General features: G+C 42.7%; 2 protein-coding genes across 5 annotated transcripts in view; one reads left to right on the top strand and one right to left on the bottom strand.

The window, feature by feature from the left end:
• The first annotated feature begins 1147 nt into the window (after positions 1–1147).
• On the top strand, positions 1148–11315 carry FAM151A (family with sequence similarity 151 member A). The gene is made up of 6 exons (XM_035123538.2): positions 1148–1304; positions 4016–4144; positions 7040–7192; positions 8651–8810; positions 9949–10173; positions 11165–11315. Exons 1-6 carry the CDS (start codon positions 1148–1150, stop codon positions 11313–11315), a joined length of 975 nt encoding a protein of 324 aa, XP_034979429.2.
• The window catches only part of ACOT11 (acyl-CoA thioesterase 11), a 113887-nt gene continuing 99878 nt past the window's right edge, over positions 10071–24079 (bottom strand). For all 4 annotated transcript variants that reach the window (XM_060276894.1, XM_035121602.2, XM_035121601.2 and 1 more), the window contains 6 exons: positions 20500–20566; positions 17081–17164; positions 16689–16822; positions 16113–16244; positions 15688–15814; positions 10071–14348 (listed from right to left, as the gene is read on the bottom strand). In XM_060276894.1, the coding sequence (XP_060132877.1) occupies positions 14193–14348; positions 15688–15814; positions 16113–16244; positions 16689–16822; positions 17081–17164; positions 20500–20566 (700 nt within the window). In that variant the 3' untranslated portion in view covers positions 10071–14192. The remainder of the gene's footprint in view (positions 14349–15687; positions 15815–16112; positions 16245–16688; positions 16823–17080; positions 17165–20499; positions 20567–24079) is intronic.

The following is a 24079-nucleotide window of genomic DNA, read 5'->3' on the forward strand; positions in this document are numbered from 1 at the left end:
TACAGTGGGATGAGTTCAATTGTTATGAGATCCTGAACCCCTTGCATTTACCTGTGTGTGTGTGTGTGTGTGTGTGTGTGTGTGTGTGTGTGTGTGGCTAATGCTGTAATTTTAACAGAAGCTTTCCAGATGAATATCTTCTCTTAATCTAGTAAGGTCAGGAAAGCTTAGAAGTGATAATGTCAGTATTATTTCAAACCTGTTAATTTAAAACCAGCAGGCATAGTCTTTCTTTCTTCCTCCTGGGGTTTGGGGGGGTGGGCTAATGTGATCCAGCATTTGTATGCGCTGATCTGAAGAGGGAGGGCCCATCTTTATGTAATCTCAGAGCAGTTGCCTTCACACACATGGCATTAATATAACAAATTCTTGGAGGGAAGGTTCCCCACCCCCCACCCCCGGCACATATAAAGTAGATGGACTTTGGCCTCAAAATATTGCCATGCTGGATTTTTCATATGAGCACAACCTCGGAGAACTTCAGTAAAATTATTTCTGAGCTAGAGAGATCATCACCAGTGTTATTTCCCCCCCCCCCAGTAGAAAACCTTCTATAGCTATTGCAGATACTTAGCCTGTTATTCCACGATGCTGATCTTTGATTACCAGGAGGTAAATCCTGCAAGGAACACAGAACTATTTCTTTTTTAAGAATAATTATTTTTAAGGCAGTGCCAGAAGAAAAACAAGACCAGGAAGGTGTGTTAAAAAAGCAATTCTTCAAGAAAGTACCAGCTTGTTTAAAAGAAACACCTGCAAGACAGCGAAACATCATTAGATGGAATCTCCTCCAAGACAGTAGCACGGTATCACATGCGACTTGTCCAAGGCAATAATTATTAAAGTGAAAAAACCCACAAGTTATTAAGAGAATCCCTTCAAGGCAACAGTGGATTATTGGAAGGAAACTTCTTCAGAGCTGTTCTGGATTTTCTAAAAGGAGGAAAAGAACACCACTTACTGAATTAAGATCCCTTCGTCCCGATTTCTGTTTTCGGGGGCCAAGGCTTCTGGCTGGAGTTTAAACATTCTGAATTCCCTCTTCACCTTCATTTACTCTCTCATCCTGTTTTTGGAAGGAAACTGCAATTGTATAGGGGAAACTGCCAAGGAGCTGGCGCACTTAAAGAACATGACAGCTTCCAGCATGAAGTGTCCTTCCACTGGAAGAAAAGGAGTTGTCATTGCTGTGATCTGTGCCATGGCAGTGATTTGCATAGCTCTCACTGTAACCCTGACAGTCAACAGGAAATCCCCACAAGGTACTAAGCAAGAAGACCAGGGTTTGCTGGAGGTGGGGCCCCGTGAATGTCACATAAATGCTGTGATTGCTGGGTTAGAATTCATATTGCATTTGTCATCTATACGTTGGCAGGACAGGCTCTCTGTTGCAGCTATAAGAATAGAATTGTAGAGTTGGAAGGGAATCGAAGGGCCATCTAGTCCAACTAGATTGCAACTGCTTTTGGCTTAGGTTGATGCACAAGTATGCTAGCTCCCCGTTTTGCTGAACTCTTCCTCAGGCGGAAGGTTCTGTGGTAAAATTCTATGGTAAAATGTGAATGCTTACTTATTTTGAGCCCGGTTGGTTCAATGAAATATATTACTTTAGGTCTTTTAGCCTCACAGGACATTTCTGGGGCTGATTTCATGAAATCGGTATATGCAGGAGGTGGCTGCGTAGTGGGAAGGTGGGCAAACTCAGTTTTGTTTTCCCTAAGATGTGCACAGCCTCAACCCAACCCCTGTGAAACTCCTTATAACCTTGCCTGATACCTTCCCTGGACTATAGTAGAAAGCTCAGTGGCAGAACATCCGTGCCCCAGTTTCAGTCCCTGTGTAGGGCTGGAAATGTTTCTTGTCCGAAGCCCTGCCAGTCAGTGTAGACCAGTGGTTCCCAACAGGTGGTCTGCGGACCCCCAGGGGTCTGCGAGCTATGCCAGAGGGGTCCGCAAGATGCTAATATATATATTAAATATATTTCGTATGATAACAGATTTTTTGTTTTGGCCGCTTCCTGCATGAGCAGAGTCTAGCGCAAAACTAGAATTAGATAGAGGCAGTAGTTCTGCTGTATGCCGTTAGGTGGCGCTTTACAAACACTACTGTTTTGCAAAGAGGCAGCGCGCGCATTCTACTAACGCTCACCTCCCCAAGATGCTTTGCGCGCGTCGGCTTCATTTGTGCGCTACTGCGCAGGTACCCTGTCTTCTCCATTCCCCTCCCCCCTCCCTGGCGCACGCTGCCTCTTTGCAAAACAGTAGTGTTTGTAAACAAACCGTTGTTTTTCGCGGAAGCTACAGTTCACGTAGTTAAAAATGGACCGTTGGTTAAAAAGTGGTTCATCTCATTAAGAACTGAAAATTAAAACTCACTGTATACTGATGGAGTACTCTGTTGTAACTGTAAAAAACGTATAAATATAAAATATAAAAAGACTCTTAATTTGGCTCTCACTTTTTAATTTTAGGATTAGGAATTAATGGGGGTCCTTGTCACAATAGCGGCTCGATGAGGGGTCCTCGAGAAAATTTTGTTGGGAACCCCTTGTGTAGACAACACAGAGCTAGATGGATCAATGGTCTGACTCTGTATCAAGCAGTTTCTTAAGTTATAACACTCCACAGGTTGAGCGTCTTTCTTCTTCAGTATTTGGAATTTGCACGGCATTTTGATTAGGGATCTTTGCCCTTTTGGGGTGGGGTGGGGTGGGGTGGGTAAGATGTAAGCATTTCTACATAGCAAGGAAGAGTGAAGCCAAGAGCTCGTAAGCCCCCGGAGGGAAAGCCAAGATGTGAACTGGAACATAAGACCCCTCCTCGCAGGATTTGGATACCTAATGCTAAACCAGTCAATCAATCAAATGTTTATTACAGTCAACTGACCATTAGGCAAAGTACAAAATACAAAATAATTCAAAATCACAACCTCAGCAGAACTGATTATGAATTATTAAAGGTGACAGGTTAGTAAAATACCGTAACAATCGCAGAAAGTCTGAGAGATATTACAATCTTCAGATATATTACCACCACCACCACCCCTCAAGGAAGATACTCAAAAGATTCTCTAAGGTTTGACCAGAAATCCACCTGTTAATAGGATAAATTATGCTTCCTCAAACTCCTTGATAAATGTATAGTAAAAAGGTCACACGAGAGACCGTTTCAGGCTTTAACTGGTTGAAAGGACAATTCCTATCCTTGAAAATAACTTTGGCAAATCTGATGTCTAGTTTCATGGAGGATAAAATGTTAAAACCTGTCAACAAAACTGTTGTTGCATATTGTTGGAAAATTTAGATAGGCATAGATTTGTTGGACCGATTCAGGCCCTACTGTTAAATGTCATCTTGTTATCAGTCATATACTTATTCAGAAAGGAAATGTTGATCCCTCCCTTCTTGAAATGAATGAAATATGGTATGTTCCTTCAACACCAAAGATATGCACTAACTGGGTCTAAATACCAAGAATGACACAGGAAGTTGCATAAAGCTTTTATTTTGTGTGGGGGTTTAGTTTTTATTGGGCGTAACCAGTGCTTTTTTTCTGGGGGGGATGCAGAGGTACACATACCCCTAAACATTTTGTGAATCTTTGTAATTTTGTCCATTTACTGTACAGTGATCCCTCGACTTACGAATTACTCAACATCCGAAGTTTTCGACTTACGAACAGGACAAATGGCCGCACGCTTACGAATTTTTCTACATCCGAACGAAAACCATTGGCGGTTTTAAATGCGGTTTCCTCGACGTACGAATTTTTCCAAATATTTTTTCCTATGGGAATCTGCTTTTCGACTTACGAAATTTTTGACCTACAAGTGTGCATTTGGAACGAATTAAGTTCATAACTCAAGGGACCACTGTATTTATTTTCCCCGATTTGAACTATAAAGTGGTGGTTTTCTTGAACCAAAATGAGAGTATCCCTAAACATTTTGTAAGAGAAAAAAGCACTGGGAGTAACCCATGTTTATTTGTGTTCAATTTCCTGTTTAGATTCTCAAGCCTTCAGTACAGGTGGAGATATGTTGGATTATCTGTTCAATCTGAGGAGAATAGACCGGAAAGATGGCTTGCTGGTCAGCTGGTACCATGCTGCAAACCGGAAGAGTGAAATGGAAGAGGCATTAAAGAGTAAGGCGCCGTTTTCTTCTCCTGGGTTAAATCATGCCTAGCTAAAACTACCATAGTAGGGTACAAGTGCACCAGCTTGCCCCTTCGATTGTGGGGGGTTGGTGCTTTGTGAAGTGTGCATACTGTGAGCACACTGTGCGATGTGCTGATGTCACTGACTTTGGCAGTGTTTGTTGGGAAGCAGGTGGTGGTGGCTAAAGAGGTACATTTGGACTGCACATTGTGAAGGTGCTTCCACGCCGACTACTCTACAGTTGTCAGACATCATTATTTCTTTACCAGACTTACGGAAATATTGTTCTCATTTGTTGCAAGTGTTGTTCTGTACAGTTCCCAAGGAACAAACTTTCCTTTCAAGTACTGTATGTACCACCATAGTAGCAGGGAAGATGATGGCTTGAGTTTCAAGTCCAGCTGAGGATTTTCCCTCTCTCGAATAATGCTTTTCACAGATACATCAGTGCTATGAATTCAGAGTAAGTCTGTATTCAACCACCCACATGGGGGTATATAGACTTGCTAATGGGTGTAAGAACTTGTCAATATCCCTCAACTGACAGAAAAACAGCTGCAGTTTATTTCTCATTTTATGTGGTTGAGGGGCAAGTGACAGAAGTTAACTTTAAGGGGCTCACTCTAGGTTCAAAACTGCATTTTAATACATGCTTTCCCAATTTTTCTTTTTTCTTTTTTTAAGGTGGGTTAACCACCATGAATTAAAAGTTCTGCTAAACTTTAACATATTAACTACACCATTCCTTACAGTTAATCAAGGCAGATAAATCTGTAATGATAAGGGGGATAGGATGGCTCACATTGTAGCGATAAGAATGAGCAATTGATTCTAGTTGTGTGAGATAAGACAACTCCATCAACATGGAATGCTACGGTTTCCTACTGCGTTCTGTCTGAAGGGGCTTATCACCTTGTGATAATGAAACTAGAGGAATGGGCAGAAAGCTCCAGGCTGATGTAGAAGTCTTCCACTTCCATTATCAGCTCAGGCACAACTTACATCAGACATCTTATCTGAAAAAAATCAAGTATTTCATTGGGCCTTGGGAATCCTTCTTGAGGAAGGAACTGGAAGAGAGAGGTTTCCACTGAGTTATCTATTAGTCAGCAAGAGGAATCAAAAGAATGTGGCATAAAATTGGAGGGCCTCTGCACTTTCAGGAACACTGCTGTCCTGGTGATCAGAAACCAAATATATATTTATTTCAGTAGGAATTTAATATGCTGAGTGTTGGGTGTATTATTCTATTTCTTTGCGGTGTGAACCCAATTAGTTTCTCCTTTTCTTCAGATAGCACTTTGTATATTGTTTAACTTGGAGGAAACAGAAGCCCTTCCCGATGTTCTTTGACTCCCAACTCCCTTCAACCCCAGCCAACATGGCAAATGGTTTGGGAGGATGGAAGATGTGGTCCAACAACTAAAGGCTCCCCAACTAAGCTTTAAAATAAAAAGTTGATATTTATACATACATACATACATACATACATACATACATACATACATACATACTGTATATTCCGGCATATAAGACGACTGGGCATATAAGACAACCCCCAGCTTTTCCAGTTAAAATATAGAGTTTGGGATATACTTGCTGTATAAGAAATACGACCCGGCATATAAGACGACCTCCGACTTTTGAGAAGATTTTCCTGGGTTAAAAAGTAGTCTTATGCGCAGGAATATACAGTACCGGTACGTACATACCCCACCTTTTCCCCTGACAGGGACTTAAGGCAGCTTACAGATAGAGAATTATAACCTCTAAAAACACACACACAAAATCTATTAAAACTGTACAAATAATAAAATAATGTATCCAGTGAGAAATTAAACTCTTTTGATTGCTCTATCCTGGTGTCTGATTGGCCTCACTCAGCTGGCAATGAACTCTGGGTGGATATTTTTCTCATAACACCATGGAAATGTCTCATTCAAATTAAACCCTCCTTGCAATGGGAACAGTACCTCAAGGACTGCCTCTCCCCACATAAACTGACCTGAATCCTGCAATCATCACCTGACACCCTTCTTTGTGTGACCCCACTCTATGGGAAGTTTGGAGGATGCAGTGCTATTTTACTAGAATAAGAGGTGCTGGAACTCACCATGAGTGTCTCCCTTGTTATCTTATAATGACGCCCGCCTGAGAGGTGCCGGAACTGAGTTCTGGCGAGCTCTGGCTGAAAAAAATGCCCTGGGGAAAATATGAGAATGGGCCTTTTTGGTGGTGGCCTCCTGCTTCTGGAATGCTTTCCCCAAGTAGGCACAAGCTTTAGGCAGCAGACAAAAGGTTTTTTCTTTGCTCTGGGGCTTTCAGCCCTTAATTTCATTTTGGCCTTTTTAATGTGGCTAGGACCTAAAGTCCTGTCTTTTATTCATATAGGTAAGTTTTTAGAGGGGTGGTGGTGGTTTTGTTTTTAACTGGTTTTAATGTAAATCACTTTGAGTTACTCCATAAGAAAAGCAACTAGCAACAGCAATAAATAAATAATATTAATAATAAATGCACTATAAACAAATCTTTTTGGTTTATAAAATTGTCTGTTCTGTATTGTTCTGTATTTGCTGCAATTATTACCTTAAAAAAAGAGGAAAGAGAAGCACGGCAAACTGTTTAAATACAGTGCTTTTTCCACAGTTGACTCTGAATGCATCTAGAAGCAAGCCTTTAGACCTTGTTCCAATTCCAGACCCTAAAATCTGAAATGGTGCCTCTGTGTGAAAGCTGCCCACACCAAACTCCCACCATATGCAAATAGACTGTGCATAGAACTTTCTTCACTACTCTCTCTCTCTCTCTCTCTCTCTCTCTCTCTCTCTCTCTCTCTCTCTCTCTCTCTGTGTGTGTGTGTGTGTGTGTGTACGTTCGTACAGGTGATGTTATGGCCTTGGAAGCTGATGTCACCGTTGAAGCACACAACACACCCAATGAGACAGACACACCCATCATGGCCCATCCACCTGACATCTACAGTGATAACACTCTTCAGGAATGGCTGGAGGCAGTCCTTAAGTCATCCAATAAAGGTATGTTGGCTGAAAGGAAATGTGCCCATTGAAGTGGATAGGGAATGAAATTATAAGCTTCAAGCCAAAGGTATTGGGTTTGTTTTTACTCAAATTGGTTCCATCTGAAAGGTAAAATTTATTTGTGGTGGAGAAATTATTTTATTTAACTATATTTATTATTGTCAGCCTTCTCATCTTGCCATATGTCACATGCATGGAAATGGCCGAGACGGTGCCCATTTTTAATGTGTATTTGAGACTGTACACCAGGGTCCCCAAACTACGGCCCCCGGGCCGGATGCGGCCCAATTGGCCTCCCAATCCGGCCCGCGACGACCCCTGCCACCCGCTGCCGCTGCCTGCTCTTACGGCGCGCGGCGCGGCGGCAATCTTCAACATCGGCAAAAAATCGCCGAAAATCCTTTGTGCGCATGCGTATGGGCCTCTCCCGACCCAGAAGAGGTCATTTCCGATGCACTTCCGGGTCGGGGGAGGCCCATACGCATGCGCACAAGCGATTTTCGGCGATTTTTTTCGCCCGTGTGCGTGTGCGCATGCGCACGGGCACACACTCCCCCGCCCTCTGTCCTGCTGCGCGTGCACTCCCCTGCCCTCCGGCCCGAAGCCCGGTAAGTCTGGGGACCCCTGCTGTACACCATTAATATCTTATATCTAGTCCTTTACATTTGTGTTGAAAGCATCTTCCAGGAAGGGGGATGATGTTATGTATAAAAGAGGCCCTGGGTAGCTTCCCTGAGAGCAGTCAAAGCAAAGTAGGAATATCTGAACTGCAGAAAACGTGGAATATTTTGAGCTTGGATGTAGGAGCATAATTTATTACTGGGTGGAAACACCTCGAAAAGAACATGCATCCATCGGCCATGGTGGGAAAACAAGCAAAAGGCTTGAAATATAGAGGGCGATTTCCTTTCAAGTCTGAACAGCTTGCAATCGGGAACAGAGGTTTCATTATTTATTTAATTTATAGCTTGCATTTTGTTTACCCCACTTCCTCGTCAATAATGAAGCAACTTACAGGTCACTTCCAGATGGAAACTTGTTGAGCAGTTGTCCTGATTTGTTTTCACAAAACTTGTGCAGAAGTCTTATGCTGTCACCAACACACACACCCTACCCAGTGATTATTATTATCCTACACTTTTTGTGGTCTTCTATCTGTGTGGTTTGTTTGTTTGTTTGTTTGTTTGTTTTGGAGGGGAGGGGAGTAGATTTGTTGCACCAGAGCTCTGCTTGGTCATTGCTATTTATTGTGATGCGCCCGTTTTCTTTGTAGAAGGTTAGGAAAGTGTGTTCTCAAAGGCTGCCTGCCTGACTGTGGGGAGAGATCCACACAAAGGGTGACCTCTTCATGTGTTGCCTCCATCCATCCATTCTAGAACAAAGCTGGGCTGGTTGAGTTAGGGGCACTAACTGAACCTGATGGATTTCTCAGGAGTTTCTTCCTTTCCCAATTAGCCATCAAGCTGGATTTCAAAAGCATCAAAGCTGTTGGCCCATCTCTGGATACATTAGTAAAAACCTCCTCTCAAATGAATATCGACAGACCTGTGTGGCTAAATGCAGACATTCTGAGAGGCCCAAATGTACCTATTAATATTGCAGTCAACGCAAGCCGGTGAGTCAAATGAACTTCTATTGTATTTGTATCAGGATGCATTTTCTATCCTGGGGTGGAGCATCTTATACAGAAGTACTTGTCTACAGTTATATCACACACTTAACATTCGACACATGGTAGGAGTCGAGTCGAATCAAAACCTGTGACTTTCTCCTAAGCCTCCACTTGTGTGAAGCATGTGCATACAGGGGACGCTGTGAAAAGCAGCTGGAGGAGAAGGAGACAAAGGCTGGAGAAAGAACTATGAGAGGAGGGGTGCCCTTTTCGTATCCTTGGGACCCCCTTTTATATATGAACTGTGTATTTTTGTAATATTTGCTGTCTGTTGTTGCTTTAGTTTTCTGTATACTCCTTAGAGGGCTATTTTTATGTATATTACATAAATGGTGTAAATAAATAAACTGTCCCATATAGTCAAATTCAGCCCCATATTTGCTCAAGAGGGGACACCTGTGGGCAAATGTAGCACAAGGTGTACTCAGCAGTCCCACTGCACCAAAAATGCATTGCAAGACATCAGAAAAATATGGATCAATTGCTGCAGATAGCTTGGGAACCCAATAACCCCACAACCATCTATTCTCTGCATATGTGGCATAAATTCTCCTGTGTGGCAGACCCAACTTGATCTGCAATGGAGCCAACATTTTCCATCTGAAAAGCTTCCCAATCACCCCACAGTCTGTATAGTCTTCTGCTAGCACAAGACTTCACTGAGCCAATTTTGCAACGACACAATTATTGATAAATGCCAAGTGTCTACTTGATTGTGTCAAATGGCCAAGTTGGCTTGTGCCCTGAGACCATTAATCACCACTAAGCCAAGCAGGGTTTCCTTCTAGATTTTAGACTGTGTTTTGCAGGCTAGTAGCATCTCGGCTTGTATTGGCAAAAGATGGCAGATCACAGAGAATACAAATACCTGTAATAAGGGAAGGCTTTGGGATCAGGATTATGGGATGCTGGAAGCCAGGTATGAAGGTATGAAGGTTATGATCAAGTCCCTGAGCTGCCATTCATAAACGAGAGATGCTTCCCAAATATGCTCTGAGTCTTGGCTATCCTTGTGTGAAGAGAAATTAGAATGGCTTTAGATGTCTGCAGTTGCAGCTATATTGTTATTGTTTGTCCTCAGATTCCTCTCACTCATCCAGGAGAAGTTCCCAAACTGCACCCTCTCCCCAGGATGGTCAACCCTCTATTTACCTTTCTTTCCAAACAAGACCTACACACAGAAAATGGTTGAGGACATGCATAGCCTCGTAGAGAACCTGCCTCAGCGAATCACCTTCCCTATAAGAGCTGTCATGGCAAGACCAGCCTGGCCTCATTTGAGCTGGCTTCTCAGCCAGTCTGACAGGTAAGAGATTTACAGCACACTTATTGTTTATCTCCGCTGCAACACACACAGATTAATTCAGAAATCTTGGTTTACTCGCGCACTAGAAACTTGCAAACTGTATGCAATAGATCAGATTAAAACAGAGCTGCTAATATTAGAATGAATCTACATATTCCCGGTCACAAAACATACCAACCGCCTTTCAAAAAGTGCTGTCTTGGGAACAAAGAATGCATTGCCCACAAGATACAACACTGATCTCCCTACAGTGCAGCACAAGGACACAGCCAGAATAATCACGGCAAAATGGGAGTAGGGGGAAGAGGAAGTGGTTGCTTACCACTCGGGATGCTTGAGGAATGTGATCTTTGGTGATTCTGATCCTAACAGCCCTGCTGGGTTACATCTCTTGGACTGATGTGCAGATTGGAACATTATTATCCTTCAGAGCTGCATCCCTGTAAAGTCATCCCTGTAGGCATATCCTACAGAGTCATTTCTGTAGTGAGAAATCACCTGTACTTTTGGAATGCCTTGTCAGTTGATATTAGGCAGGTGCCATGACTGTATCCTTTAGATGCCTGCTGAAAATGTTTCTCTTTTGGTGGGTCAGCTTGGGATTTGGTTACATCTGTTCTTAAATTTGTGTTAGATGTTTTAATGTCTTCAGATGTTTTTAACAGTTTTTTAATTATCACATAAGTGTTTGCTGCCCTGGACTCCTTTGGGAGGAGGAAAATAAATTTAATAAAATATATACTAATCAGACCTTTATGAATTTTGCAATACAGTACTGTTCTTGGCTCCCCATTCCCTTCTATACCATTTCCTCAAACCACAAACCCCAAAGCATACACCTCTCAGGTATCGAGTCAATTGCAGCCTAATCATGGATCTCCCACATAACGTATAGTTTGGAGCTTAGCACTGAATGATTTGCTGTTTAACATCCTTGACTACACAGCTTGCAAAAACTTCCTGTAACCCCCCAAATGACTTCTCTTCCTAGGTACAGCCTGACTCTCTGGCAAGGGAAGACTGATCCAGTTACAGTGGATGATCTCCTCTTTATCCGAAAGAATAGCCAACCTGAACAAATCTATTACGACCTTTTTGAACCTGTGTTGACTCAGTTCCGAGACTTGGCATGTGAGTATTAAATTTTACTTTTGAAAATGCACCAAGATGCAGGCAAAATTCAAGTGAGATTATGAAATATTTGCATATCATACAGGCACAGCCACACACACCCCTCTTCTAAGCAACCAAATTCACCAGGCTTGTAAATAGGCACTTGCCTAGTTTCCTGCATTGACTCATATTCTAACAACCATTTCAGACAACAAATGACTAAGGCTGGCCATGGTGATGCTGGCTAGCGTTTGTGGTAGCTGTAGGCCCTACCTGGCCAGGAAGAGAACCTGGGACCCTCTGCGTGCAAACCAGATGTTCTCCCACTGAGCCGTGACCCTTACCTACCAAGGATGGGAACCTGTGGCCCTCTAGGTGTTGTTGGACTGCAGCTCCCATCAGCCCCTGCCCATGTGGCCAATGGGCCATCCAAGAACATATGAAGGGCTTGTTTTTATAGTATAAAAGTCATTTGTGTTTGTTTTCATGAACAAACATTTCAACTCCCTGTAGTTTCAGTTGAGACTAAGCACAAAGAATCAGGGCGACCTCATCCAAGTCCCGCTCTTTGTTATACATCTGATTTGCGCTGATCCAGCAAAGTTTCAAGTTTTTTCATTTAATTCTGAGTCCAGTAACCTTTCCCCTCTTGGCTCATTGGCCAACTGAAGAGCTCCAGAATAGCTATGCCACAGCAGAGACTCACATTGGGCAAGGCTCTTCTTGCAGCTTTTTCCTGCCCAGAGTCAGATCACCAGCAGTGGTATGCTCCAGAATCTGGTTGACTTCCTTTGTTTTGCAGCTGGATTGGCAGTTTAGCGCATGGACTAGATGTTCAGGTCCAAGTGTGCTTGTTCTTGGTTCTCAGCACAACAGGAAGTTCAACGTGGCAAGCTCCTAGGCTGATACCACCAGATCAACTGATATGTTTAAACTCTGCTACTTCAGTCAATGTGTATACACAAAAAAGGAACCAATTCATAGTCCCTGCAGCAACTTCTACAACAAATAGTATCCTCAGCTTCTTGCCATCTGGACGGTGCTGCTGCATAAACAGCTTGGAAATGCCATCCTATTTGGCTGAGACAACTTTCAAATTAGTGTTAGCAGAGAAGGCAGACATGACACACAATAACTTGACAAATGAATGAAGTTGAACTAAACTCATTCTCAGACGGTGGAGGTGGACGTTCTGAGGACATGGCTGAAGCATCACCAACGGGTTTGTACATTACAAAATTCAGTAGCTTTAGAGATTTCTTTAAAATGTCCCATTTTAGCTGATAGAGAATATAAAATAGTTCAGTTTCTTGACTAAATTGTTTAGTTTCTTCTAAACCTTAACCATCACAAGTTGTGCTCAGTTCTCTTTCACACTGATTGGTTTGCATGTTTTCATCTTCTTTCTGGACCTCAAAGTACTAGGAACTAGATTTTTTGAAAAATTAATCCCAAGGTACTGAATTCTGTATTTGACCTCAGCTTCCATGCTTGCATAATGTGAATGCAGAAGCATGACATACATGTGCAGGAAAGCAAGAAAATCCTAGAAGCAGGCTGACTTTGGCAGACATCAGTGGTTCTTGGGGAACCATATCATACATTGTTACACAACTGCTACCCATACAGTGTGATCTCGTGTACAAGAAAGAGATCCACTGCAGTTCTCAGCTCTGCTGCTGAAGCATGTAAACCAATCCTTAACCAGAGTTAACAGCCTCCCTGATGTACCACCCATGTTATGGGCAGCTTCAGAACCCAGGAATATATGTATGTGCTTAACAGTGTCAGCGCTAAGCCCTGTGGAGCGTGAAATGAGAATTTAACATGCACATATATAATTATAAAATGGAGGCATGCCATCATAGCCTCCAATAGCACCTGAGCAGTTTGTGACCAACAAATGCAAACTCGGGAGCTTTTAAATTTTTAAATATTCTTTTATTGAGAGAAATGTCAATAAAGTCCCACAGCTCTGTCAAAAAGATTCAAAACCAGAACTGGCAAACTTTGCTACAAAAGAGTAAGAGAAAATACCCACCTAGTAAAACAGAAGATGAGGTACTTAGTTTATGGATCAAAGAATAGATTATTCATCCTCCTCCATTCCAAGTACCAGAAGGGCAAGTTTGAATGATTTTTACATGAGAAGGACGTCACCTCCAGGGCAAAATAATTTAATCTCCCTCAGGCTCAGACTGATGATAAAAAAACTTCCAACATTCAAGAAAGACACATTGATACTAAATAATGGTTGAAGAAAAGCTAACGTGACATGATTTAATACTGTGCTGATTTTGTGCAATGTGCACTGTAGGTAGTTAAGAATGCCCTCCACCAATTCAAAAATTAGTTTGTAGATTCTTCCAATGACGAACAATTGTTGCAATGAATTTGTTCTGAATTCTTGTGAAGCTCAATAGCTTTGGTTAAAAAGCACTTTAAAAAACGTTTCACCTCTATATGAAAAGTCATTTTTAAGCTACTGATTTTCAGTTGAAAGCTGTTCTCCCATCTAGTGTTCTAGACACAGAAACAGTCCCTTTTCAAGTTTTTCTTGACATCCCATTTCTCTGCCAATCAAATATATATACAAGGCTTCAATAGAAGCCAACACAGGTGCAATTAAGGAGATGTAAAACCCAGGACGGATCAGAACAAGTTACTTCCTAAAGTGCAAACATGATTGCTAAGTTACTGATCATTAAATTGTACTGCATAAAAACTTCATTCTGATCATAAGCCAATAAAAGTGACTTCCCTGCACAAGTGAGGGCTGTGCAATTTGTGCATTTGAATAAACCTGTTTCTTTCCTCTCCTTTTATCACATACACTGAGCTGTCATTTCAATATTTACAACAATGCTCATTGTCAGACAAAGATGACAGGACTGGTTTCTATACAACTAAAGATTCTGAAGCCCAACCGAGAGATTGTCTTTGTTTTTCTGGAGGAACTGTTCACAGGCTTGAAAGGTGGAATGGAAGCTTGAAGAGAGGCCAGCAATGTTAGTTGTAATGTAGGCCAAAACACCTGAAGTGGCCTGATGGTAATATGACACCTGGAAATAAAATAAAAAAACCCCATCAATTAGTTCCTGGGAAGGCTTCAGTTTACGGACCTCAAACTAAGAATGGGTGTCCCTCCTCAATGTAATAGTTGACAGCAATGTCAGAGGACCTTTGGCTCCTTGAACTCCGTTCTAATTCCTAACTTGCACAAGACATTGGTTTATTTAGAGGAATCCAAAGCAGCAGCTGGCTTCAAGGTACAATGGAAGGACAGCAAACAAGCAACTAGTTAGTATACATCTGTGGGGGTGTGTATCAGCTTAGAGGAGAGACACCATGTGGATTTTCTGCCATAAGCATCAGAACATCTTGAGCCATCTTTGGAGATTATTGCAAGAATCCCGGAATAGCAACCCACAAACTCAATCCAAACCATTACACCGGTGGTGCATCTCCTTTTTTTTTTTAAGGATTTGTGCCCATTTTGAATCACAAAAACCTACATACAGAAAAACCTTTGAGCTAGAAATGGGCAGATACTAAAAGCTGGTGCACACACGCAGTTCCCTGACTTCTTTTCCCACACAACCACTCCCAAATACATTGGTGTATGTGATTGCATAGAGAAAAGTGTTGTGTTAACCAATGGTACATAAAAGGAATTCACAGCAAGTGATTTGCTATGTCTCAATATTTCACAAACGGCATCTATTCTAACATCGGAAAAAAAGATTCATGACATTTTATAAAGGTAACCTGGTATACAAAGCTACTCTCAGAACAAATAGGGTGAACTCGTGCTATAAAATACATCCCTGGGAACTGAACCAATTTGGAGGACAGAGGCTCATAGCCCCCAGCCTCCACTATTTCCAGCCCACATTGCCCCCGCTATTTCCGAGTTGCTTTGACCATAGTTTCCCATGGTTTCTTAAACTGGGCAGATTACAGTTAGTGCTGACTTCCAAACTATGAATTTAGAAACCATTGTTTGGAATTTAGCACTAACCATGGTTTGTCCCTAGTTGGAAATCATGGCAAATTATTATCGTATTTATTAAATTTGCATACCACCCTTCATCTGGAGATCACAGGACAGTTTACAACTTAAAAATACAAAATGAGAACACAAAATGCATAATAAAAAAACAAAAACAAACCAATAACCCCACTCCCCACAAACACATTTAAAGGGCCGTAGTTTGTTTAATCAGCCAATAGCCACTGTTATAGAGAAAAGTTTTCACCTGGTGCCCAAAACCTGGAAATGGAGCAGAATCCTTGCGTAAGTAGGAAAGGGGATCCATGGGACATTCCCCATAATCCATGTCCAAACTGAGCCACTATCACTCATTCCTCTGCTGCACTCTTAGAAAGCTAAATGCCTACCTTGGTGAGCTCATCTGTTTCCTGCCAAATACAGAAGCCAGAACACAAGGTCTCCCCGCGGGTATACTCTGGTTTTGCTGGATGTGTTGGCAGTGTGACAGATCTGAATGCTACAACATATGGATCACTGGAAAGAAAGGAAACCCAGTTAGAACAAGTGCACTGAACTTTTCCCTCTCTGCTTACCATGCCCACAACAACCCCCAAAGAAATCTTGTTCCGCTTTACTCAATAGGCTGAACCTGCCCTGGGCTAGCCTAGTTCTTGCCTTTAGCTTTTGTTCAAAACTGGTGAAATGAAGTTTGCAGAAGAGATTTTGAAAGGCCACCTGGGCACTGGTCTTTTTACAGATATGTGTGCACCATCTCTGAAGCGGAACGGACGCCCTAGAAGTTGCAGTGGAGAGGAGATGCTTGGCCACATACCCTTTGCTGCAAGGCTTCCTTTGTGACACGAGGATGACGAAGTCCTGAGGCTTGTTTTCCTCGCTCATAGTATGGCTAACAACATGATAGATCATGTCCTCTTTATCAACTTGTTGGACAAGTTCAGAACTCCTGCAAAAAGGGAAATCAGAAGGTGAACAGTTGGAGATGACAATTGCCCTTTCGCATCTGAACTTTGACAAGGAGACCTTATTTAGGTTCTTATATTTGTGCAACCGCAACTTAGGCTGTATACAATAAAGAGCAACAATAGCCAATAGGGTAAGTTTTGGGAGTGATCAAAGTTGTGAGGGCATAAAGGAGGAGGCCTGGTACTGTGTCTAGTATCATTGGTAGAGTAGCTCAATAACCTCGGATCTGAGTTATGCTGAGATTCTACATGAGCACAGAAAAGAATGTGCATTGGGCACAGAATCTACTATTCCAAGAATCTCAGCTTGTGGGTTTGTTTGTTTGTTTTTAACTACATGAGAAGAAAGATCTCTTAAACTATGAGAATGGGAATTGGGGACACCATCCCTTAAAAAGGCAATTGTTAACCACCAAAGTACTTACGCATAATGGCTGTCCCATTCGTGCCTGTGTCGCAGGTCCGAGAGCAGCAGAAAGGCCTGCATTGCATCAATGCAGATGGTCATTTCTATTCGGATAGAGAGGAATTTGTCCTCTTCCAGTGTGTACATCTTGACCTTAGAAAGCAAAGGCAGGGGTGATTAAAACAAAAAAGGGCACCTCCAACAAAAAATATCTACATTCCAGTTCAATGCAAATGTAGCCCAGCAAATTTCATTGTATGCACAATTCACGAGAACAAAAAAAATAGTGCTTGCAGTCCTAAAACCATGATTTCTCCCACAACAAAGATAAACTAGGATGAAATGCTTGGATACTTGACTACATGTTTTGCATTTTAGACTGAACAGTTGCTTGAGGATGGGGTCAGCTACCTTGTCTCTTTCGGATGTAAGCACCCAGTTGGCCTTTGCTACTAATGTCTTCAGTGCAGTAACATTGTTGTAACTCAGGTAAACCTGCATTTAAAAACAAACAAACAAGAAAATAGCCCATCAAAGAGCTTCTAATTGTAATGTGTCCAGCACCAGCACGACCTTTTCCCTTTACTTCCTCTCACTGTTCCTCTTATCTTTATTAAATTACACACTGGTGGGCAGGGACTGCTGTGAACTTTTCTCTATTATTGTAAAGTATTGAGGGTCCTAGTACATGTCGTTTGCTCTAGAAATAAAAGACAGTGATGGGGACATCATTCCACTTTAAAACTTTGGCTTATATGCTCTTTCTGACATGGAGTTCCATGACATAGTTTTAATCCCAGAGATTTCACAATTCTGAAGTCTCGGAAATTTTTAGCAGAATTAGCCAGACTTTATAGAGTTTCTTTAGAAGTTGCAGGGAGTCAAGTGCTAGGAGTCAGTGAGGACTCTGTGATAATAAAGCTTGCAAAAATAAATACATCTTCCTCTTCCATTTCCAATTGCCCCCCCCCAAAAAAAATCCACTCTGGCAAAGCAGGTTCTCACTATAGGGGAGAGCATGGGTTGCGGAAGGGTTAACAAGATGTCCCAGGGCTGTTGTATCTTATTGGAGGGTTGGTTGTTGCTGGGGAGTTTTAATTGTTGCAATTTCGTGATTGACAATTCTAGTCTTATTTAAGCTTAAGAAGCGGTTTGTGCCTCCTCTTTGCTGCTTGCTTTGAATTTCCCGCCCTCCGCTGTGTTTAGGCCCCTTGCTTTGACCTTGCAGTGCCTGTCACGGGGTCGCCTGTATTCAGGGGCCTGGTAGGAATTTTTCCACTTGACTGATTGGCTGGTGTCAGGTGGTTTTTGCCTACCATACTGCAATTAGTCACAACTTGTAAGGTTGCAGTTAGTCATTGGTTCAAATAAATTGGTCGAGGGGTACGGATTTTGGCTGGGCCTGACCCTCATGTGATTGCTGCTGCCATATAGAAGTATTCTGTTAAAGGAATCCTGGGCTCTACTTGTTTGTCTGTTTAACCCTGCTAGGGGACAGGACCACGCATGAGCCACGGGGAGCATCTGGGGAGAGGACAATATGAAGGGCGTGTGCCCCCTGCTCCGCCCTCTCTCAGGGGATGCTTACTTACTGGCTCCTCTACTAGGTTAGAGGGGTCAGATCTGTCCCAGGCGGGGGACAGATGGCTGGGGAACCAATGACTAAGCAACCACTCACATTTGATTTGTATTTTAATAAAGTTGTGGCCAAAATTAATGCAAAAAACCCTTAAACAAAATTTATGGTGTATTGTGTGAGTTATTGGGGGGACATCTTGGTACCTCGGCACGCAAATGGCCCTATACTTCGTGGAACCTCCTTTATACCATCTAGTATCACCAAGTTCCTGTCAAAATATTCACATCATATTTAAAAAACCACTTCCTTCCACAAAAAGATTGTAAAGGGTCCTCCTCTTTCCCACCCCTTAACCTGCATAATATATTAAGGCAAGAGAGTCTGATTTACTTTCCATCATGTGTATTTCTTTGTTAAGGAATGGTGGAATTCTAGAGGTGCCAAATATTGTTCACATTTTGATAACGAAATACATCTTAGCAACTCTTTCCACTGTTCTTAAACTTATTCACTGGCTCCTAGTTGGTTTCCAGGCCTAATTCACTGCTGGTTTTAACTTTTAAAGCTGATTTGGCAGTCTTGCACAACAAACCAGCTTCTCTCCCAATTTGGGACTGTTTTTGAGACAAGGCAAGTGATGGAAAAATAATGTAATGTCCTCACAAACAAATCAGAATGAATACTGAACTGAATAAATAGCTGGCTTTGCCTAACCACCCCCCAAACTTTGTTGAGCATTCATCATAATTTGTTTTGAGCAGTCACCCTGAAGTGACTTGGGATGAGGACATTCTAAATAATAGTCCGTCTCCTTAAACACCTAGGTAGATTTTCAATCAGAAGCTCTGCTTTTGAATCACCAGAAGCTCTGCTTTGAGTGCCACCACCTTTGGAAGCAAGCTAGGAGGGCAATAAGCTGAAGGCCTTCCATCAGTGGTACTCAAAGTATGGGATTCCTTCCCAGCAAGGCCCAAAATAGCCTTCTGAAGGTATTAAGAAGTTTATGAAAGCCTTTGGGGGAGAGAGAACGAGTGTTTACATGAAATGTGATGATATTTTCTTGCGTTTATTCTGTTTTACTTTTCTCTTGCATCAGCTGCCTGAGAGACCTGCTGTCAGGCTGAAGGAGGTATAAGTAAATATTTTAAGCAAACAAAAAGCAAACCATGGGTTTAACAAATCAAATCCTCTAACTTTAATCACCAGCCAAGGTTTCAGTGGGTTTTGTCCTGATTGCATAGCAACAGACACATGTCCGCTTCTAAATATCTAATTTCCCAAGGTACAGGCAAAATGTCATGTCTGGCTGGAAAGCCAATATAGAAGCTACCTGGAGGCCAGCTTGCATTCTGACACAAAAGCATGGAGTCTCCAGTCTCCTTCTTGGAGAAAATGGCTACTAGTTGCGATGGCTATGTTACCTCCAATATCAGAGATAGTATGACTCTGAATGCCGTTTCCAATGAATCACAAGTGGGGACAACGCTACTACACTCACGTCCTGGTTTTGGGCTTCCCCAAAACACCTGGTTAGCCACAGGATGCTGAACTAGATGGGCTACTGGCTTGATCCAGCAGGGCTCTCCTACCATTCTGCACCAACACACAAAGCTTTCTAACTTTATCTTTGCTCATGAGTAGCATTTCTAGTTCACTCCCACAAGAGAGCCCTTATTCATTAAGACACCTGATGCACAAACAAGTTCCATGGCAGGTATGGTTAAGTTTTGGGGGCCTGAGGGCGGCAGTCCCCCTTGGTCAACCTTCTCAGGGAAGTCTGCAGATGATGAGTATGTCCAAGAATGGGCACCTCCCATTTGCACACCCACACTTGTACAACACACACACCAACTTGATTTGTGCAGATCAACTGATGGGGGAAGGGGTTATTGTCCACTCTCCACCCATCAAATGAACTTTCTGATAACTAAGGATTTTTGTTAGGGAAGGGCAGGACTTTTGTTGGGGGGGGGGCATAACCAACGTGTTTGGTCAGTTAAGTATTTCTATTGTTTTACTTGATGGGGGGGATGCCCCCATGCGGCGAAACTAGTCTACTGTACAAAGGTAAAATTCACATTCATTGCTCTGCACACTTCTGCTTTTGGCACCACCCACCACTGGCATGTGGCCCCTGGAAGGCTGCTCCAAGGGGAATGTGGCCCTCCTGCTTTGGAAGAGTCTAAAGGCCCCCTGAGATGCAGATGTTAGCAACTTGTGGAGCACCAAGAAGCCTCCATGTTTATTTTACCTTATTGCTTTGATCCCAAGGCACAGACAAAGGTACTTCTGTATGCTTGCAGGAAAAGACGTATTTTCTGCAGAAAGGAAATGAATGCATTGGTTACGCTGAATGTTGACTGTCAACAAAAGGTAATTAAAAAACGCTCCTCGTAAAATTGGCACTTGAAAGGAAATGGCAAGTATGCTTTGAACGTGACCTTCCAAAGATACTATCTAAAAGAAATAGGTTGTCTTGTTTTTTAAGTATAGCTTTTAAATTAGCCACCAGACTGAATCCAGGTATCTGCAGAGGAAGGGAGAATAAATCTTGTGGTTCAACAGAGACTCACTGGGCAAGGTAGCTATATGGTCATCACAGAATTATAGAATTGATTAAGGTTAAATACTCTTAGGGAAATTAGATTAGAATCACATGAGGGAGAGCAGGGGGGTGGGAGTGGCTGGCCCCCAAAGTGCCGCATGCCCACTTTTCTCTGCACACTGGGAGAGCAAACTGACTGCAGCAGGAGCCTGTTGCACTCACGGTGCCTCCCTGCATGATCAGGACTCTAAATTGCACAGGAAGGCTCCACAGGTGCAGCGAGTTCCTGCACCTGGAGGACAGCAAGAGCAGCACAGGGACACACAGAGGAGTTCACCTCTACTTTCCTCATCATATGAGGAGGAGAATACCTGAATAGAGCTCACAAGGCCAGTTTAATCGAGGCACTCTAGAGCAAGCTAGTTACACAAGATAGTGGTGTCAACATCTCTCTCTTTTTGTATTATTCCCAAATGGGCTGGTGGCTGTTAAAGAAAGTAAAGCAAATCTGAGATAGCTGGGGTGAGGGTTTGAGTAGAAAGTGGGTGGTCACAAACAGCAAATCAAGAGAGAGGGATGTGTGCCTTCCTCTTTAGAGAAATCTTCCTTTTTCTAATTATTCTCAGTCCGTCTAAAGGGAACAAATCAAAGACTCCCCAGCTGAGAACAAGTATGAGATTATAGATGTGTTAGGGAACACTGTGCTAGTTAGGATCTGGGATACCTTTTATCTCTAGTTTGGGACACATTGTATATTCAAGGTATAGTTTGGGGTTTGTTTTTCAGTTAAGTGAATTCCTTTGCTTGCAACCATTTTTGGCAAAATCTGTCTTGGTTCATTCTGGCCTTTTGCTGGTGCTAGGGAGTGAAGGCAGGCAAACACCTAGAGAAAATCACATTCAGGTTTGCTCTAACATACTACAATCGCATCTACTGACTTCTTTCATATGTGGATCAAGAGGCCCACTTGCGAATAACTACTTATGCAACTTCCTGCCACATCCCCCAAGTGCCCTGGATTCCTTTCCCCTAGTTGCAGGGTTAAAGTCAGAAGTATCACCTAATTGCACTAAAATAAAACCTTACACAGGATACAGCATCTCTCAAATTTAGACGCTGCTATTAAACTTGGGTCTATTTTCAGAGAGGATTTGCTGCACACAGGTGAAATGTAATGGGATTTAATGTAGGGGCTTGAGGAAATAGAAACTGGTTAGTATGGTGTGCCTGACTCAGCTTGCAGAGTGCATTTCCGCTATAGAACCAGCAGTAGCCTTGGACTCAAGTGACAGAAAAATTGCTCAGTGCTAACAGCAGGGCACTGACAGTCACAAGATGCTCTTGTTCTTTGCTCAACTGTATCACTCCCATACAATCTCATTATCAGGACCTAAGATAAGGAAATGAGGAGGAGGAGAGATTTGTCTGATAACAACTGATCTATGACCTTCAAGATGACAGAGTAAAGTGGTAAAGTGGTCCAAAGTACCCAATAACAAGAGGTCTTGCCTTGGCAAGTCATATGACTTAAGAGACATTTTAAACTTATTAGGAAGAGGAGCTCAGACAGAACAAAGTCCACAGGTTTTGTGGAACAAGGAGATTCAGGTATATACACAAAATGCACACTTGCATACCAGTTCTCAAGAAAAGGAATTTGCTCGTATTCCTTACTCCCCTATATTTAAAGGCACCCATGGAGTCCCAGCATCATAAACATAACAGTTGGTCAGATACTATCTAGTAAGTTACAGACATTACTATTTAGATTGCAAGCCTTCAGTTACAGCTCTATTCTGTGTTTCGTATCAAATAATGCTTTGTGTTGTGTGTTTAGGAGTTTAAAAACAAATATTATTAATAAATTCCCTGGATTTGGAGCTTGCAAGACCAGCCCTAACACAAGATGAAGTGAAATCATGATCTTGGGACGAAAATCTAAACAACCCCTTTTAAATCACTTAGAGACAGGATGGGAAACCTGTTGGGACTCCAGTTCCCCTCATCCCCAGTCAGTGGGCCAACCAGCAGGGATGGTGGGAGTTGTAGTCCAACAGCATTTGGAGGCCTACAGGTTCTCCTCCCTGACTGAGGGCAGCCCAGTTCAGCATGCACCAACCTGATCCCCCTGCAGCAGTACTGAAAAGAGAGAGAAATGCTACCTCCAAGATGCAGTATGTTTGCAGTCTCTCTCTCACACACGCAAATAGAGCAGATGTTTTAAGAGTAATGGAACCAGGCACCCCCAAACTTCAGCTCTCCAGATGTTTTGGACTACAATTCCCATCTTACCCGACCACTGGTCCTGCTAGCTAGAGATCATGGGAGTTGCAAGCCAAAACATCTGGAGGGCTGCAGTTTGGGGATGCCTGATCTAAACAGTTCAATGACCAAAAAAAGCTGTTCGTAATGGCAGAGACCATCTCTCCCGAATATGCTTTATGCTCCATAACTGAAGCACCTTCCCTTCCACTCAGGCACCATAGCTAGGTGGCCAGGCTGATGTCATGCATTTGTGTGGGCCAAAACTTTGCTTAACAACCCACCAGTTGCAAGATAGTGTTATGGTAAGCCCCGATAAGGGTGAGGTGGCAGTAGAAGGGGGGCATATATGCGCTTACACTCCTAGGAGGGTGAAAGTTGCACAAGTGCCTTATTGAGCTTCTGTGGCTTCCAAATATATTTAATCACAGCCCAACAGGCCCCCGTGTGGTTTTCAAGTGTACTACAAATGCTTTCCCCGGAAGAAGGCTCTCTGTGGGTAAAAGAAATATCGAACGTGAAGCAGCCCCGTAACAGAAATCAGGACTTATTCCACTTTCTCTGTATCCACCACAGACAACATGAGGAGGCTCTCCAAGTGACAATCTGGTCATTGCATTGATGGTGAGGATTACACATGCACTTCTGAACCCTTACTAGCAGGCAGCAGGCAGGTCTGAGGTGAGGTGTGGGCCTTCTGTGGTTTCTACGCATGTGCTCTGTCTAGAATGAATTTTAGGGCAAAGAACAGATTGCAGGAGAGTTCTGTGTGGCAGGATATTGAGAGCTAAGCTACCAGCAAGGATGTGGAAGCCACGGGCCTTAGTCTCTACACCAGTACACAGAAACATAGGAAGCTGCCTTATAGAGAGTCAGACCAATGGTCTATCCAGCTCAGTATTGTTCATACTAAATGGCAGCAAGGCATCCAGGATTTTAGGCAGGGAACCCTTCTCAGCATGAAGAAGCTGCAGAACTGAATATGGTAACTTCTGCAGGTAAAATAGATTCTTTACTGCTGCTG

Source organism: Zootoca vivipara, chromosome 7, assembly GCF_963506605.1.
Source record: "Zootoca vivipara chromosome 7, rZooViv1.1, whole genome shotgun sequence".
Classification (NCBI taxonomy): Eukaryota; Metazoa; Chordata; class Lepidosauria; order Squamata; family Lacertidae; genus Zootoca; species Zootoca vivipara.

Coding starts and splice junctions, on each gene's coding strand:
- FAM151A (XM_035123538.2), top strand. CDS start 1,148: ATGAAGTGTCCTTCCACTGGAAGAAAAGGAGTTGTCATTGCTGTGATC. Junction 1,305..4,015: donor TTTGCTGGAGGTGGGGCCCC/GTGAATGTCACA, acceptor TAGATTCTCAAG/CCTTCAGTACAGGTGGAGAT. Junction 8,811..9,948: donor ATTGCAGTCAACGCAAGCCG/GTGAGTCAAATG, acceptor GTTTGTCCTCAG/ATTCCTCTCACTCATCCAGG.